Here is an 18,629-nt window from a genome sequence, read left to right on the forward strand (position 1 = left end):
GCTGGTGTTGGTGGCACACCTAAGGCAGCCGGCCGTGTCTGAGTCAGGCGCCCAACCGCGTTGCCGCTTGCCGCTTGCCGCAAACCCAAGCCACCAAATGCCACCACAGCTTGTAGCAATTGTCGTACCATTTGTCAGAAGCACGCGTCGACACTCCTCCCTCGCGGCACGCTGCGCATGTGCCGAGGGCCGCAGTGGTCCGACGCCTCGCCGCTGCCATCACCAAGCAATGGAGTCCACCACGTGGCGGCCGTGTGGACGGCGAGTGGCACATGGTGGATGCCATTCGTTTCGAAAATCCACTTCGACAATTGGCAACGACGTTTCGCAGCTCGTCCGTTCGGCAACCAGGCTCGGCCGTCGCCAGCAGCCAGCATCCAACGGCCGTGCAAACGACAGCCACAGCCGACGCATGGCCAACCACCCGAGCGGCAGTTCGGCTCGCCGCTCGGGATGCTGTACGGCCGCCAGCGATGCTGCTGCGCTTTCAGTCGATCGACAACGTTCCCAACAGCCAGTTGGCTTCACGCAGCACAACAGACACTGGCACACACACACACACAGTGCTTAACAGTTCATTTAACGATACGCGTGTGTCTCCGGGTTCCAATTATCACCAATAATACACTAATGCGTGTCCGTGTGTGCTAACTACCTATATATATATATATACTATATATGTATATATCTTCTTTTTTTTTATTGTACTCAACTGCATTTTGTGCTAGTGTGGAAATAATGTTCATGTGCAACGCTTGAATTGCCCAAATGTCTGGCCAGAGCCAGATCCAGAGCTCAGAGCAGATATTGTCGAAACTCTCAAGGAATCGCAATCCGTTAATTAGCACAGCTTAAGAGCCAACCATCTATATCAATCGAGGGCTAATGCGCATCATCTCAAAGCTGCAGCTGTATCGCTTCTATCTCGTGCTCATCGATCGCAATGACAAAATGCTGATCGCTGTTCTGTTGATAGTCGCGCTCGTCGAAGGTAAAAATAAATATAAACTACTTTAATCTCTATCTTGATTATTTATTTATTTTCACTTTTTTGAGATTAGCGCTTTTTTTTTGGTAATCACTGATTAAATGAGAAATATGTTAATGTGAGTTTATATAGAAATATAGAGTCCAATCAATTGAACTTATCAGGGTTTCATATTATATTCTCTAAGACTAACATAGTAAACTTTATTTTCATTTCTTAGTTTTTTTGAGCATTAAAACGAAAGATTGCAGTTATATATAAAGTATGTGTTTCATAAATAAAATAAATATTTATATTTGTATTAGATATATTGCTACGTTCTTGTGTGTGGAGATATATTCCCATCAATTTTCAATATACATTTACATATACATTTTAAAATATATGTCAAAAAATGCTTATCTTTTAAAAAATGAAGGATATCTTAATATATTAAAACTTGACTGTTAAAAGATGTAATAGTTTTTCTTTTTTTTTTTACTCTATATTCTTATGGAAAAATATAGTTTTACGGTCTAAAAAAAATAGGATGAGAATAATAAAGGGTTTATTCCAAAGGCTTGTCTTTATTTTTGAATATAACTATAAAAACATACAAAATATAATAAGAAATATAAGTTTGTTAAAGTTCAACTTGGATTTCTAAACCTACGATTTACTTAAACTTTATTTATTGATTAAAAGTTTATAAAAGTTTTAAATATTATCAACATGAGAAACTTAAAAATATTTTTTAAATAATTATAGCTAAATATAAAACAATATAAAATACAATGCAAAAAAAATTTGAAATGGAATAAAGCTATAAAAAGAATATAAAGTAAAAGATTAAATATATATATATATAAACATTGTATATTGATCATAATTTTTTTATGTATATTTTACATATTTTTTTTTTTAATTTATTAAAAATTTAAAATAATCAAAAATGTTATGAAGAGAGAATAATAATATGTTAAAAGGAAAATGCTTTGGCTTTCGGCCTTTCCTCTATTTGGCGCTTCTTTACTCTTCGACAATGGTCAACAAGTTTTGGATTATCAATAAAGTAAATGTAAATTAATTATGCATGTGGGTCTTAAATAAAGCAGTTACTCTTAATGATTACTTTCAGATTTTGATAGTTTTTTGGGGCAGCAAAAGGTTGAGGAGTAACCAAAAAAATACTAAAAATTTGTGATAAAGAAAGTATTGAAGATGCTTTTAACTATTTACTTTACATTTTAATAGGTCAACAATATTAAAGACCGAATAGTGATGTAAAAATTTAATTAAGTCCAGATTTACTTCAGTGTGGCTTAAGTTAGTTATGATTTCAAATATTTGCAGCTTTTACAAGGAGAAATTGCCTTCAGTAAACTCATTTCAGTAGCTCATATACATACATATACATATACATATATATCTTAATATGCCGTGCATCAAGTGCATTACTCTAATAAACCAAATTGTAATATAAAATCAATAATTATATGCAAAATGCGCTATCATTGTCCTGTCCGATGGACACTGTTGGCGGGATTGCGATTGCCATTGGCACTTAGCAGTGTAAATAGCACATAAATAAACAAATAAATTAACAAACAAATAAATAAATAACAAACAAATAATAAAAATGAAGTGAATGGCAAAAACAGAAATCGACAGCCAAAGACAACGAGAATTTTTAAAAATTATTATTATTATTAAAAACAGCCTCCAAAGTCCATCCGACCGTCCGTCCGTCAGTCTGGCGGTGACAACAAACCAAAGCAACCCTCATTGCCAACATCTGTACAGACCGATTTACCTTTTGATTTAATTACACAAAAATTACCTCCATTTTTTATTGTTTTTCTTTTTTTTTTTTGTTTTTATTTATTTTTTATCCGCGTTTTATCGATGCCTGCGGCTGTGTGCAAAAGTAATTATTACAAATGAAGTTCACCAATTGATTTTATATCACTACCGAACACTTACCATGCGAGATTGTTAAAGCACAAATATGCATATATAGGTATGTATATAAAGCTATATATATATACTTATAAATATGTTTATGTTCAAGACTCTTTAACATAAAGCTGAGCTAATGGACCTATACATGGAGGTAAACACTGTCCTTGACGGGGTTACATACGGTTTCATATGTTAAATATTTGTTTCAATTCAACAAAAACTAATATACTCTCCATTCAATATGTGAACGAGTATAAGCATTGTTTGTTAATGGATGACTCGAGCAAAACTTATATTTCAGGCAAAAGAATGCCGTATTTTTAAACTATTTAGACCAAAACTAAATGAAATTCAGTCAGAAGAGGAAAATAAATAAATTGATATAAATACATAACAAAACAAATAATAAGTAAGAAGAAACATTTGATAAAAAAAAAAAAATAAATAAATAAATAAAAAAAATGAAATGAAGGTCTCATAAATTTATGATTAAAATTTTGCCATTTCTTCGATTTATAAAATTTACACAATTATAAACATTATCCATTCATTTCAGCTAAAATAAATTAATAAAGCAAGAAGCGACTTTTTGTTACCTTGTTTTAAGCTCAAGTTTATCATACTTTAAAATTGATACAAAACCTAATCAGAATAATATATACATTATTTCATAACAGACATGACACTGTTTTTTGGAGCCAAGGAATGATTAAATGCCGTGCAGATTATAATAGAAAAAATAAAAAACTATGCCTTTTATTATTATTATTTAATTTACTCTCTTGAAGCTACTAATTAATGTTTTCGCTCTCAAAAAACAAAAACCAAAAAAAAAAAAAGATAATAATAATAAAATAAATAAATAAAAAAAAATTTAAAAATAAATAATTAAAAAAAATAAAATAAATAAAAATAATTAACTAATAAATAAAATAACCCCATATCGTTTCTAGTCTCAGTTTGCAGAAATAGACGGCTTAAGCTTTTACAATGCCTTGTCAAAATACTTTTATGCACCACTGTTTATATATGCTCACAACTCAAATTTGGCGGCTTGATTTATATTTGTTGGCAAATTTAATTTAAAAATATAAATATTATATACTAGTACACATTTCCCAGTTATATTTGATTTTCTTCCATAATAAATTAAATTGGTATATAAGAAATAGAGAAAAAAAAAACTCAAAACCTTCTTTTAATTCAAATTAAACTCAAAGGAATTACAAAATATTAAAATATAAATTCCAATATATGTTAAATATTTAAACAAGTTTCATTCAAATATAAGCAAGGTTTCTTATAGGGTTTGCCAAAAGATATAGAATTGCCAAATGGGTATGTCGAATATGCACAACCCTGCATATATATTTTTTCAAACATTAATTTCTTAATTCAATACAAATATCTTGAAACAAACTCTTGAAAATAAAAAAGAAAAAATAGATATATATTGCACCTGCAAGCAAATCTTTTGCTGTCCAGCCAGAGAGATATATTTTAAAGCGAGTATTTAACAATATTGAAGCAAGCAATTTTTTCAAAAATCAATTTTATCTTAATAAACTGCAATTAAATGCTGTGCATTGTAATCGGCCCTTAAATCATGTTCAATTAACTGCTCTTTTAGATAAAAAAAAAAATACAAATTAAATCAGGAAAAAAAAAAAAAATACACAAAAACAAAAAAATGAGAAGAAAAACAGAAACAGAAAGCAGGAAAGTAAATGTATGTGAATAATTGGCAGATGAATAAACGGCATAATGAGCAATGGGGCAGTGCATAATTATTATATAGATATACATACGTATCTGTATATTTATATATATATGTATAAATATATGTGTGTATTTGTGATGCATGAACATAAAATTGAAAAGTGCGCTTAAATCTCGGTAAACAATAATTCCCCAGTGATAATGATGCAATGCGAATGCGTTTGCGAATATATTAAGCGAGGCATCCAGGCAGCTAGCCAGCCAGGCAGCCACCATGGTTCATGCCACATGCCACAGCGCCGGTTGCCAGTTGCCAGTTGCCAGTTGTAATGGCCACTGATAATGATAAGCATAAAAGTGAAAATAATTTTCAATTACAGCAACATTAATAACCGATAATAATCCTAAACAAATATTGCATGAGGTGCACAGGGGAGAGAGAGAGGAGGAGTGGGATAGAGACAGAGAGAGAGAGAGAGAGAGAGAGAGAGAGAGAGAGAGAGAGACAGTGTGTGAGTGTGCATATCAATGAAATGCAAATTAATTGCCCAGCATGTGGCTGCAATTGAAAACGTGAACTGAGCAGCCATAAATGATAAGCTACTTGCCGCACGTGCCCCGCACGCGCATGGCAGCCAGAGATCGGACGCACTTTAAACAAATACGCAATGTGCATTAATAAACTGTAAGCCAAACCGCAATATATTGCACAGGGACGGACAGTCGGACGGACGGTCGGAGGGACAGTCGGACGAACGGACTGGCAAAGCTTTTGGCACTTTGTTAATTCTATGCACTCCGGCCGGATTGTCCCTCGGGTATCTTAATTGATACGACTCCATGGCCAGTTCAGGTCAGGTCGTGTGGCTGTGGCGGTTCTTTAGCTTTTAGAGTATGTGACCGCAGTCAGCCGCAAGCGGACACCCACGCGCCACTGAACCGCCGTCTCTCACGCCCCTCACCTTCCCCTCACTTGCCTCACGAGCTGTTTCAACGAGTTGGCTTGCGCTGACCGCCACTTATGCAACACATTGCTGCACAGACATATATATAAATACATATATATATATACATATATATATAAATAATATGTATTAAAGGCTTAGCTTAAAAAATAAAATAAAAGGTCGTGCAAGTTTTGTCACTAAGTACTTTACAACCAACACCAACACCAATGTACGCACACACAGACACGCACGCTCACTGCATGTTGCACATAAAAAATGAGGAAAAATAAAAAAAAAGAAAATGAAACCTTAAAGTTTCGCTTTTAGCATGCGCGCAGCTTCCATTTAGTTTAAATGCTTACTTTACTTTAGTCGTATTAAATTTAAAAAAAATATATATCTATTTGTAAAGTGTTGAAACTGAAATGTTTTAAATACCTAAAATGCTTGTTCTGCAGCTATTTATATAGTAAATCAAGCTGCTTGTCTTCAACAAAATTGACAACTAAATGATTAAGAAGAGCTGATCTCTCACAGCTTTCATTCTGCATTCAGTTTGGATTTCTAGAATTGGCTTGAGTATAGTTTGATATCATCGAATTTAATCACATGTGATCAGGCACCAAATCATGTGCCAGAACCAAATTAATAACAGCATAATTAGCGAGTCTTAAACATAGTGTAAGGCTAGTACACTCAGATATTCAGTTCATATTCAATTGGCATTCAAAACTGTGCAGTATTCAATATTTCTGTAAGCTCGGCGAGAATCAACGTGCTTCGGTTGAGAACTGTTAATTGTATGATATAAGCTCTTAAAAGTGAATATGGATATTGCATTTAATCGACATGGCAATTGGTTAAGAGCTTACGTCGTTCACTCAGAGAAAGGGACGAACAGGTGGAAAGACGGATGAGCGGACGGATGGACGGACCGATGGACAGACGGATGAACGGATAGAAGGAAGGATGGATGGATGGACAGACAGACGGAAGGACAGAGGGATGGCTGGACGGACGGACCGATGGACGAACGGACGGATGGATGAACTGACGTATGTAAGAACTGACAGAAGGATGAATGGACAGACAAACGGACGGATCGACGGACGGATGAAAGGACAGACAAAAACAAGGCCGCACGGACGGACAGAGAGACGAATGGACGGATTAATGCACGTACGGTCGGAAGACGAAACGAATGGACATACGCATGAACGAACGGATGGACAAGAAACAGAAATATAGATTGAAGGACGGAAATAAAGATAGAGGAGTGAAAACTAGATGAACTCTACAAAATACATTTATCTATATCTGATCAAATTTGGCTCATTTGGGTTACTCCATGCATTTCCCTAACCTGCAAAAATTGGCAATGAAATCAGCGTATAAAATCAGCATAGGGACATGATCTAGTGTTGATCTAGTCAAGACTCAATTGTTATGCTAATTTATGAATGCGCCTTATAGTCGATTAATCTTAAGACAATTTTCCAAGAAATCGCGAATTCGATTTATGCAGAATTACGGTAAACATTCATCACATTCAACCGAAAGTACAGAAACAATATTAAAACCGAAATCAAAATAGATTCGATTGAAAACAATTTCTATAATTAAATATTGGGCATTGAATGTGTTTATGCAAGGTGAATTCCGATATGTCATGCTGATTCAAAACGAATCCCCGATTGTGGATGGGCCCACCCACTGTCGGAAGGGGGAGGTGGGGTGGGGCGGCCTATGAAAACTTTGGCAATTAAAAGCAACTCGTCGCTCATTTGCAACGCTTGGCCACTAAGAAAGGGCTGCGAACCCATTTCAAAGTGTGAAACAAAAATCAAGACACAATTAATTGCAAGACGTTTGTTAAGACTAAAAAAAAAAAAAAAAACGAAAAGCAAAAAAAAAAATCAAATTGAATTTTTTCTCAAAAATTTGTTGTTTTTCCTCAGCTTCTACTGTTTTTTTTTTTTTTTTTTTGTCTTGTTGCAAATTGAATTGCGAGTGCTACAAGTTGTAGACGACGATTTGTAAAAAATGCAAATGTGCGCCCAAAGTCGTGCGGCTGGCTGGCCGTTTGGCCATTAGGCGCAGTTGCCACCAACCGCGGCCACCACTTGCCTCCATTTGCCGCCACTTGCCTCCACTTCCCTCCACTTGCTTCCAGCTGCCGCCAGTTGCTGCCACTTGCTGCAGCCATCATTTGTTATTTGCTGTTTGGTGGTAGCTCGCTAGTTCAACGGCCAAACAAAACTGGCAACAGAGACTAACTTGGCCATTTGATTTTATACACACACACACACACGCCCAGACGGGTCTCTTCATGGCATTACATAAGCCATTGACATACCCAGTCTCAAATAGATAGGGTATCTTAAATTTCAGTCAGATTTGATTAGCTAAATATCGTTTTAATTTTTAATCAGTTTATTTCCTTTGCATACCTAACGATATAAAAGCAATTTGCTAGGAAATTTTCTAGGACATTTTCTACGAAATTTTCTAGGACATTTTCTAGGAAATTTTCTAGGACATTTTCTAGGAAATTTTGGAAAAATTTTTTTAAAAAACGTTATGGGTAATTTTCTAGGAAATTTTCGAGGAAACCCTTGGGAAAATTTTCGAGGAAACCCTTTGGGAAATTTTCGAAGACATTTTCTATGAACTCTGTAGGAAATTTTATAGGGAATTTTCTATGGTTTATTTTTTGAGAATTTCCATAAAATTTTTAAAGAGATTTTTCTGGAGAGTTTTTAGGGAATTTTCTATAGAGTTTTCTAGGAAATTTGTAAGGCACTTTTCTAGGGAATTTCGTAAGGAATTTTCCAGGAAACTTTCGAGCTCCATTTCGTTGCAGCATGCTATAACATTTAGTAAAGTTCTAAAAATGATTTAAAATTAACTTATACATATTTTCTATTGTACTTAGATCTCTACTATAAGCATATATAAATATATATATATTTATAATATGACCTATCAAATAAATATATACATATTTATTTTACAATTATTTATTTTTTTATTTTTTAAATTAACATTAAAATTTATTTATTATTATGTATACTCTCCTTTATAAAGTCTAAGTGACTCCATAAAAATAATTCTATGGAAAAGACTAAGTTTATCAAGGGAAATTCTTTAAAGCCTTTCAGCCTTCGCATCGATAACTATCGATTTGTAAGTCTGCCATTCAGGCAATTAATCGAGCCACTTCAAGACTTATTATAGCCCGACTATTTCTGAGCTATCCACAGGGTACATCTAGAGAGTATGCCTGGAGTTTTCCCCCAACAGCCGGAGCCACTTCCACTTGCCTCGTCAAGCTGTGTTTATTCAAGTTTTGTCTCTTGGCTGGCGGTGCTCTTGGGGCGTCCAATTCGGAGCTGGCTGCTCAAAAATTTGCCATTATCACCTATCATTGGCGCTTGGCGCAGGGATTTGTGTGTGCGCGCCATAAAAAAAGGTGCCATGCAGATTGGCATCTTTGTAGCTGGCTGTTTGCTTGGTTTGGTCTGGGCGCACCTTGAAACGGGGGCTGGGCCATATATTTTGTTGGCCCATATATACACACGCGCAGGCCAAGACACTTTATTAACACACACGCACACACACTCGCACACACACATTGACAAATACAAGCTTAACTTTTGCCAATGTCCTTAACCATAAATTTGCTTTGGTAAATCCTCATTGTCGTTGTGTGATTTAAACTTTTGGAGCAGCATTGGCAGGCCATCCGGCCGCCATTGAAAGCCCAGCCACAGTGACAGTTGGGTGGGGGGAAGGATGAGGGGAGGCGGAGGGGTTTCCAAATGGATCCACGACAGCCGAAGAGCGGCTAAGAAAATTGAAATGAAGCTGCCTGCAGATGCCAGTGGCCACAGTCCCAGCGGAGACGCCAAATTTATGATAACGTGCGAAAATGTGAAAAACATCGACGGTGCGGGCAACTGCAGAGCGGGAATGTGCAGAGGGGGCGGGGGCGGGGGGGCGTGCTGGAGGTCTGTGCGAGGTTTGCTTTATGGACTACTGACCGACGGGCATGGGTTAATTGACTTTGGCTGCACACGCGACTTGGCGCTGCTTCAATTCTTGTGACCGGAAAATGCAAAGTGCTACGGAGTCAGGCCAGCTGGGAGCTAAACGCAGCCTGGCCACGCTTGATTGTGGGGGTGGAGGTGGGATGGGGTGTGCTCGATCTATGGAGCATTGCGACAGCTAAACAGGGCCTCAACCTCGGGGGTGACAAGTTCATTGAAATTGGCACAATGCTGAAGGCTCCACCTACTCGCTTTGGCATCCAGTTGAACAGATTGACAAACAAGCCGCAGCCAGCCAGGCAGGAACTACATCTGAGTGCAGCTTGTTTGGCTGCTGCTGTGCGTGTGTGTGTGTGTGTGTTTGTGTGTTTGCTAGTGTATGTGTTAGTGTGTGTCTTTGGCGTTACGTCTGCAAGTCGCTTCGTCCGGCTCTATCTCTGACTTTGCGTGTGCTGCTGCAATTTGCAGCAAGGATTTGTTGTTGCCTCAACTTTTAGCTGTTGTTGATTTTGATACGAGATCTCAGTGGAGAGCTCCGGCTCCCTTACAATGTGAATGAAAAACATAGTCAGGCAGTCAGTCAGTTAGTCAGTCAGTCGGTCAGTCTGTCTGTCCGTCCGTCTTGGTTGCTCGCTTCAACAATTGCAGCAACAAAATCCATGCAAATAAATCCAACAGCTGCAACCACAGACGCCCAGCAGCAGCAGCAGTTTACCAACACTGGCTTGTTATATGCGTTTGTCGCTGTTTGACTAACTGTTAAATAAATACATATATAAAAATATGTATATAAGCGTATGTATATATATATTTTACAAATTAAGTGATGTCTGGTCAGCCACTGTCTTTTACAAATTGGCCTTGGGCTAGCTCCGATTTGGCCAAGTTACTTCAACAATTATGTTCACTCAAATTAAACTCTACAACACTGAAATCAATTTCACAGTGAATAAGTTATGCGAATATGTTAACTATAAGTTTATATTACAGTTTTCTTGTAGTGAATTAGTTGCTGCGGGTGTTTCAAAACTTGTTTTGCAATACTGGTGTACAGTGTTTGCAATATCAAGAAAACTTGACAATGCCTTGGTTTACTTACATTCTTCTAGTTCAGCTTGTAGGTTTGTATGTATTGTATTATATATTTGCAGCCAGGGCTGTAATGCGACTCATGAGTCTAGATTATTGCTCGAAGAGCTGAAAGACTTGTTTTTCAACACTGGTTAGCAGTGATAAAATGCGAAAGTTTTAAAAAAAGCCGTTTTCAACACTATATTTATTTTCTGGGTTACTTGTTTTGCAATACTGCTAAACAGTGTTGTCAACACTATTGAAATTTGACTTGGTTTGGAAGACTTAGCTTGTAGGCCTGAATATTTAAATGTATTTCACTTTTTCCAACACTAAATTTGCTGCCAGTGTTGTGTCATGTATCTCATTTACATATTCCCGCAATTATATTCCACTAATTATCTCATAGATGATAATATATTTTATTCATTTTGTCTTAGCCATCTAATTGGTGTTGAAGCAAACACAGACAGGTGTTAAAAGTATTAGCTCAGCGCCACTTGAGGCTGATTGGCAAATGAGATTTTGGCCTTGCTCTGGTTGCCATTCATAAATCAAATATGCAAAATAATTAGATTAGACTTTAATGAGTGCGGGGCTTAAATGCATATGATAGTTATTTATGTTCTGCATGTTGTCTGGGACGGGAATAAAAGTTTGAGAGTGGCCTGAGCACAGATCCGTCCCGTGTCAAAGGACAGCTCACAAATGATATCCATTTGCAATAATATGCCAAAGAAATCTGGCAAAAAGTATGAAATAAATCATGCCTTCGGCCAATTGCGTCAATTCAGCACATTTTAGCCCCACAACTGCTGTGGGGAGTGGGTGCAATACAAACGGCGGCCTCTCTCCCGCTCGCTTTCCATCTCCCTCTCTCTCAGTTGCTGCGACGCACTTGCCGCTGCTGCCAGCGGCACTGTCTATAAATATTTAAATTTCAAGTTTGGCAAAAGTTTTTTGCATGCATTACCAGGCCAAAGATGTGGGGGCTGGAACGGTAAGGGGCGTGCGGAGGGGGTGGGGTGTGTGGCGTGGCTGTTTGCCCGGCACTTTGTTGCGGCAACGGCTGTGCGCTAGTCGCTCGTCCTGCACGACTGTCTGGCAGCCACCCCTCAGCTCCCCACCCATCCGCCTCTGTAAACCTTTTTTTTCTCCGCCCGACTGTAAAAGTTTTCTTTTTTCATTTTTTTCATTTTTTTTTTTTTTTTGGCAAACTTGCAAGTGAAATGTTTGATTTTCAATGATTCAATAAATTATTTATATATTTGCGTATGTCGCACGCCCCCAACGCCCCCGCAGTTAACCCTGGCGGAGTCGCGATTCGCGCTGATCTTCAATTAGCCACGCGCTGCATTAAAGAGTCTCAGGTTCAGGGACTCGCAACGCCATTGCCACTTGGCTGGCTGCGTTGGCCTTGTTGGCCGTGTTGGCCGTGTTGGGTTGTGGCTGCTGCAACTGCTTCGTGCAACTTGGCAAGCGGCGCGTCGAGCACATTTAAAAGCGATAAATCACGGAGTTTTTGGCAGCCGTTGCACGGCGCTGCCAGCGAGCGATATCATTAACTCGCACAACTAACCGCTGCCACAGACCGCAGACGCATTCTAATCTCATCTCTTATTGGTGCCGAGAGTCTCCATCTCACTCACTCAATCTCTCTCTCTCTCTCTCTCTCTCTGTAACAGCGATTGGCGCCTTTCAACCGGAGTTTGTGGAAAGCATTTCGAATGTTTCGGTTGCTGTGGGTCGCGACGCAACCTTCACCTGTCACGTGCGCCACTTGGGCGGCTATCGGGTAAGTACAACACACACACACACACACACACACACACACGTACACACTCCCTAATTAATGATAGCACACCAACAACAATACCACCTCTCTCACCTTCCACAGGTGGGCTGGCTGAAGGCCGATACAAAAGCCATTCAGGCCATACACGAGAACGTCATTACGCACAATCCGCGCGTCACGGTCAGCCATTTGGACCAAAACACCTGGAATCTGCACATTAAATCCGTCTCCGAGGATGATCGAGGCGGCTATATGTGTCAACTCAATACGGATCCAATGAAGAGTCAAGTAAGTCAAATATTCCATAATTATACATAGTTAAGTAGAGCATATGATATGATATACTGAGTGGGGCAAAAGGCGCTTAAGCCTTATGATTGTGATAGATTAATGGATCTTATGCGATATATCGTTTAATTTTAGATTCACCTGTGCAAGGCAATTTTTGTTGTAATCTCAAAAAAAAAAAAAAACAAAACAAAAAAAAATGTATTTGGTTTTCTTGGTTATTGTGCAAACCAAATTTTGGTCATTCATTTTTGAAAATGAAATCATTTAGGCTTCAATGATGAGTGTCATATTTTAGTTGATAAGCTAAGTATTATTCAGTATTATTTTCAGAAATTAGATTTATTATTTTTTCCCTTTATTGATTAAATATAAAAAAAGTTAAAGAAAAAAGTCGCCCTTAAACAGTTGCTGATCGATTAATTGAAATTATCGATAGTAGAAACCATCGACAGGGCAAGATAACGAATGCAGCTCTACCTTGATCAGTGTAGCTATCTCTCTCTCTCCCTCTCTCTCTCTCTCTGCAGACTCCCGTTTCAGTCGACAAATAATTTGTAGAGTTTCACTTGCAGTGGAACAAATTAAAGATGCACTCAGGACATGCCCTTGGGGCACGTCGCCAGCTTTAATATAGCTATCGCATGTGCTCACATATGCATACATACAAACATATATACACATATACATTTATGTAAATATGTCTGCTATGAAGGAATATCATCAATAGTATTTGAGCTGTTCTTAGCATAAGTAGCTGAACAAAGGTTACAGCCAATGAATAATGCTACGGCCAAGAAGACAATGAAAATGTTTCTAAATATTTTCCATGCATGCTGCTGCTGCTGTTGAAAGCAATTTTCCAAAGTGTCCAGGAAAATTTCATGCAGCATTCGTAGGACGGGGGAGAAGTAGGGAGAGACAAACGTAAAACAGAATGCAGCGCACTCACTGCTCCCCCTCTCTCTGTCTCCCTCTTTCTCACTCTCTCTCTCACTCTTCGGCTGCTTATGAGCTCTTTCCCTTTGCTTGAAACGTCGAGCAAGTGAAAGAAAGCGCAGCAAATCGAAAGCGAAAACTATGGCAAACAAGGCGAAAGACACTCACACTCACACATACACAAGTGTGCTCATGCTTGTGTGTGCGTGTGTGTGTGCTAGTGTTGGTGTGGACGCACGTACACTCATGTGTCCAGCCAAGTGAAGTTTATGGCGCCAATAAAATGTATTTCATGCTTCCTTAATTTTTATTTTTACTTTAACGCTTCTCGCAAGGACAACAGCAGCAGCAGCAGCAGAGCCAGGACATTGTGGGGCCAGCGCAGAGGGGGGGCGTGTCTGTAGGGCTGGGCTGTACTTACTGCAACAGGGAGCTGCACACGCAGCCGTAGCCCAATTGTCTTATGCTATATTTTCGTTTCGTTTCGTTTCATTTCGTTTCTCCTTCGCTTCGCTTTGCTTTGTTTTCTATTGCCATTGCGTTAAGAGTCCTTGCCTCCTGTCACAGTCCTAAACTATTTAGCGTCATTTCATTTGCTACGTTATGTATGTCTATGTGTGTGTGTGTGTGTGCTCCGATCTCAGGGCCCCCATTCGGCACATAAAAACATTTGCTGCTTTATGACCGCCTGCATAATCAGCAAATTTTCGCTGAGTGTATAGTAAATTTAGCCAAAGAGCAAGCCCTATGCCTCCTGCCTCCTGCCTGCTGTCTCTTGCCATGAGCCTGCCACCATTTGCTGCTGATTGTTTTATTGTTGCTGTTGCTATCTTTATTTTACTTATTTTTACATAGTGTCATTTATCATATTCATGAATTTTTGGTTTTCCGAAATGTTCCATGTTTGGATATGCAATTGCTATTCAATTAGAGGCAATGTTATAACTGTTCTGTTCGCTTGTTTATTTCTAGATTGGTTTCCTGGACGTTGTCATACCGCCGGACTTCATCAGCGAGGACACGTCGTCGGATGTAATTGTGCCCGAAGGCAGCTCCGTGCGCTTAACATGTCGGTGAGTGTAAATAAAAGTGGAAATTATACAGTTGCCTATTGTCAAAAGTCCATCAGACAGGCTGCTAAATAATTGAGCTTTGGTTAAATTTAGCTGCTGGTTAAAAGCTCAATATCAATTTCATTTGCTTAAGTTGGTTCAAACTGAGGCGAAGATATGAATACAAATTGCAAATATTCCGCTCAGTAATTGACAACAGGTTAAACTTGACTTGAGGTTAAAGTTGGTGCTAGCATGTCTGTAAAAACTGGAATATACACGTATTAGCATATACCATATATAGCACTAATGCTGAAAGAAATTATTCAAGTAAGCTTCAAATGAAGGGATAATGCTAATTGACAACACGTTAAACTTGACTTAAGGTTAAACCTGACTTAAAATGAAGACCGGCTCAAGTCTTTCCGAATCTACTTTATTGAATGTATAAACATTTGAAATGCATTTGAAAAATTTAGCCTATATTTGACAGTAGCTTAAATTTAACTGGAACTTAATCTAAAGTATTTTGGCATAGCTTTGTATAAATAAAAGATAAAATTATACTAATACAATAAAAAAAATATACTAATTTATGCATTAGCTTCCCAAGCACTGCTAATTGTATTTGACAAGCGGTTAAATTTAACTGAAGCTCAAGCACAACGTAAGACATAGATATATTAGTATATACCAAGTTATAAATAGGCTTGACAAGCACTTCAAAAATGGCAACAGTATTTGGCAACAGGTTAATTTTGACACGAAATTCAACTTGCTCCTTTCTGAAGGGAAACGATGCATTAATCTATTATACATGTATATGTGTATGTATATCAAAAATTTACTGCTCATTAATTGACTGCAAGTTAATTTTAGCAGGTAGTTAAGGCAGGTGAGGGCAGCATATGAGCATTTATCTTGCCATTTGCAAGCACTAGCTCATTACACACATATAACCAAATATAACATATATTTGATATATAAGTCTCAGGACATATGTAGATTAATTTGTGCGTGTGTGTGTGTGTGTGTGTGTGTGGCTAATAGCGCACAGTCCTTTTGGCTGGTTTCGGTTGTTAGCCAAGCAAAAGCCAAGCCCAGCCAAATGGCCATCAGTGCCAAATACGCCGCCCGCATTGTCATCGTCATTGTCATCATCACCATCACCATCATCATCATCATCATTTAATAATGTCAGCAAATTAAGCGACACTTCATTTCTCTTGATTTGGGTCGGCGCTCAGCATATGCCCTGGACTTTGGAACGGGAGTATATTGGCTCGACATGCACACACATGTGACCAAATAGACAAATATGTATATGTATATATAGTAATATATTTATATATATTTTAGTTATTTATTTTCTTCCTCGTCGGTTTCTTTTAGCCTAACTTGTAGAAAAATTGTCCAACTTATTCGTAAGTCTGCTGTCTCCATGTACCTGCCATTTACAGGGTATCTGCCATGTTGAGCTCACCGCTGGCTTATCGGTTCGCTTGGCTCATGTTAGTTTCAGCGGTTTTTCCTTTTAGCCAACTGCGACAACGACTCGACTCGACTCGACTCGATGCGACGCGACGCATTTGGTCGCCGTTGATTTATGAACTTGACCACGGCCACGAAGTAATTTTAACGATTTAACCGCAGGATGATAGAACCAGAGCGATAAACGTACTCCTCTATTAATGTATCTGTGTGCGTGTGAGTGTGTGTGTGCGTCTGTCTGGCTGACTGGCTGTGTATGTGGAAAGCTATTAGAGACATCGTCTGTAATTTTTTTCATTTTAATACCACTTAGGGCAAGACCCATAAAATGAATTTAACTTTAAGCAGGCGACAAAAGAAAAACAACAACAGCTTAAATGCCTGCCGACTGAAAAAAAAGTGGCCCAGATGTGCAGATTGTTAAAGCTATTATATATACATATATACGGATGTGACACTTATATATTTATATATGAAATATATATTTTATATATTTATATATGAAATATATATGAAACAGTTTTCCAAGTCATTTCCTTGGAAAGATGAAAGTCGAAGCTTAAAACACACTCAAGTCTTTCAGCTATATAGATATATAGATAAATATGTAGATATGCATATGTTTATATAGTACAGATACATATGTATATATTAAAGAGAGTTCTGGCTCTTATGATGATGTCATCTAGTGAAGACTGGGAAGGTCTTAGTGAAAATAATAAATCATATTGCACTTGACTTCAATGTATTAGGGATACTTTTAAGAATAGTAAACATATGAACTATATATATACTATATATTTAAAAATATATAGTATACATTTATTAATAGATAAACAGTTAGCAATTTAAATGATATACAGCTGTGAAAAATAAAATAGCGCCAGTTGCAAATGCAAAGTTTAAGAAGTTTTCCTCAATATATATATATTTTTTTTAAAGCAGAAAGCAATAAGTTATTGCAACAAATATATTTAATTTATTTTTTATATATTTCAAAAAAAATTCTTTAAAAAGTCGAAAAAATGCAAGGTGTGCTATTTTATTTTTCACAGCTAATAGACTTTCAGTTTTATGATTGATATGATTTACTTAAATAAAAATAGTACAAAAAAAAAAAAAAAAAAAAAAAAAAAAAAAATAGTTGAACTCAAACTTGATTTCAATTTTATATGTATATATGCATATATAAAAAATATATTGACAAATATTTGAGATATGAATCAATAACTTAAATAGTTGTCTTTGTATTCGTAAATTTGAGCTTAATTTAATAGCACTTAAAATGTTTTTAATATGACTTAATATGACAATAGCAACAAAGTGTGAAGGCAATAACCGTTAAAGCTATTATGACAATCAGAGAAATACCTACATATATACATATACATATACATTGTATATATACTGTATTTCGAGATGATGACGTCGACAATGATCACCTACATGTGTATTTAGAGCGTCTGTCTTACTCTATTGTTATGTAGGTATGTTGTTTTCATGAATAAACATATTACAAGTAACATCACACACACACATATGCAGCACAAACAATCAGCTTGGCAGGCGTTCAGTCTTAGCCAAGTTAGCTGCTAAGGAACTGCTGCGGCTGCTGCTGACTGGTAGCCAGGCGGTCTCCATTGTGTTTGCTTTGGTCTTGCACTCGGGACAAACTCTCAAATGTCTTAGCCTGTCTGTTAGCCTCTACCCCACACCTTATCTCTCTCTCGCTCTCTCTCGCTCTCTCTCTGTCTCTGTGTGCGTAAGACTTTCTTTTGCTTAGCTATTTTGCATCTGTTTGCGGCACCATAAAAATTTACCACACCCGTGTCTGCTGTCTGCTGCGCTGTTAAACTGAGGCTGCCTCAATGCATGCACGAGGTGGAGGCTTTCCACCCACAACTTGTCTTTGCCTGCTCCAGCTCAGCTCCTCCTTTGGCACCATTCACAATCTCAGCCACAGACAGCGACTGCTGGCCAAAAGCGTTGCGTTGCGTTGCACTGCGATGCCTTGTCTACATTACAAGAAGTTTGCGCTTTGGGCCAACACACAATGGCCAGTGCTGCATATTAAATTGAATAGACTAAATTCCATTGCCTACTTTTCAGGGCAGCCGACTTAAAGTGCGTGCTGTTGCTGTATTTATTCTAGCACTTGCGCCGAAACAGTTACAAGTGTTTTCTTTATAGGAAAATTAGTATAAGATATTCAATTATTTCAACTATTAAAAATAAAATATTAAATTTTGATATCAATGCCAGTTTCACTTAGCTCTGCATATGTACATATGTATGTAGTTCTGCTGCGTGCTAGGCAATATTTTCTGTTGAGCTGCTTCACTTGCAAGG

At 37.7% G+C, this 18,629-nt stretch overlaps 1 protein-coding gene across 2 annotated transcripts in view; it reads left to right on the forward strand.

Moving 5' to 3' along the window:
* Positions 1–466: 466 nt before the first annotated feature.
* The window catches only part of DIP-alpha (Dpr-interacting protein alpha), a 37,252-nt gene continuing 19,089 nt past the window's right edge, over positions 467–18,629 (forward strand). The window contains exons 1-5 of one of the 2 annotated variants that reach the window (XM_089473998.1): positions 500–591; positions 729–991; positions 12,401–12,510; positions 12,613–12,798; positions 14,710–14,810. In XM_089473998.1, the coding sequence (XP_089330124.1) occupies positions 886–991; positions 12,401–12,510; positions 12,613–12,798; positions 14,710–14,810 (503 nt within the window). In that variant the 5' untranslated portion in view covers positions 500–591; positions 729–885. Of the gene's footprint in view, positions 992–12,400; positions 12,511–12,612; positions 12,799–14,709; positions 14,811–18,629 lie in introns of both variants that reach the window. The other variant, XM_089473997.1, reaches the window with a different exon arrangement.

The sequence above is a fragment of the Drosophila arizonae genome, chromosome X (genome assembly GCF_054131065.1).
Source record: "Drosophila arizonae isolate 15081-1271.41 chromosome X, UAZ_ARI_1.0, whole genome shotgun sequence".
In the NCBI taxonomy this organism is placed as follows: Eukaryota; Metazoa; Arthropoda; class Insecta; order Diptera; family Drosophilidae; genus Drosophila; species Drosophila arizonae.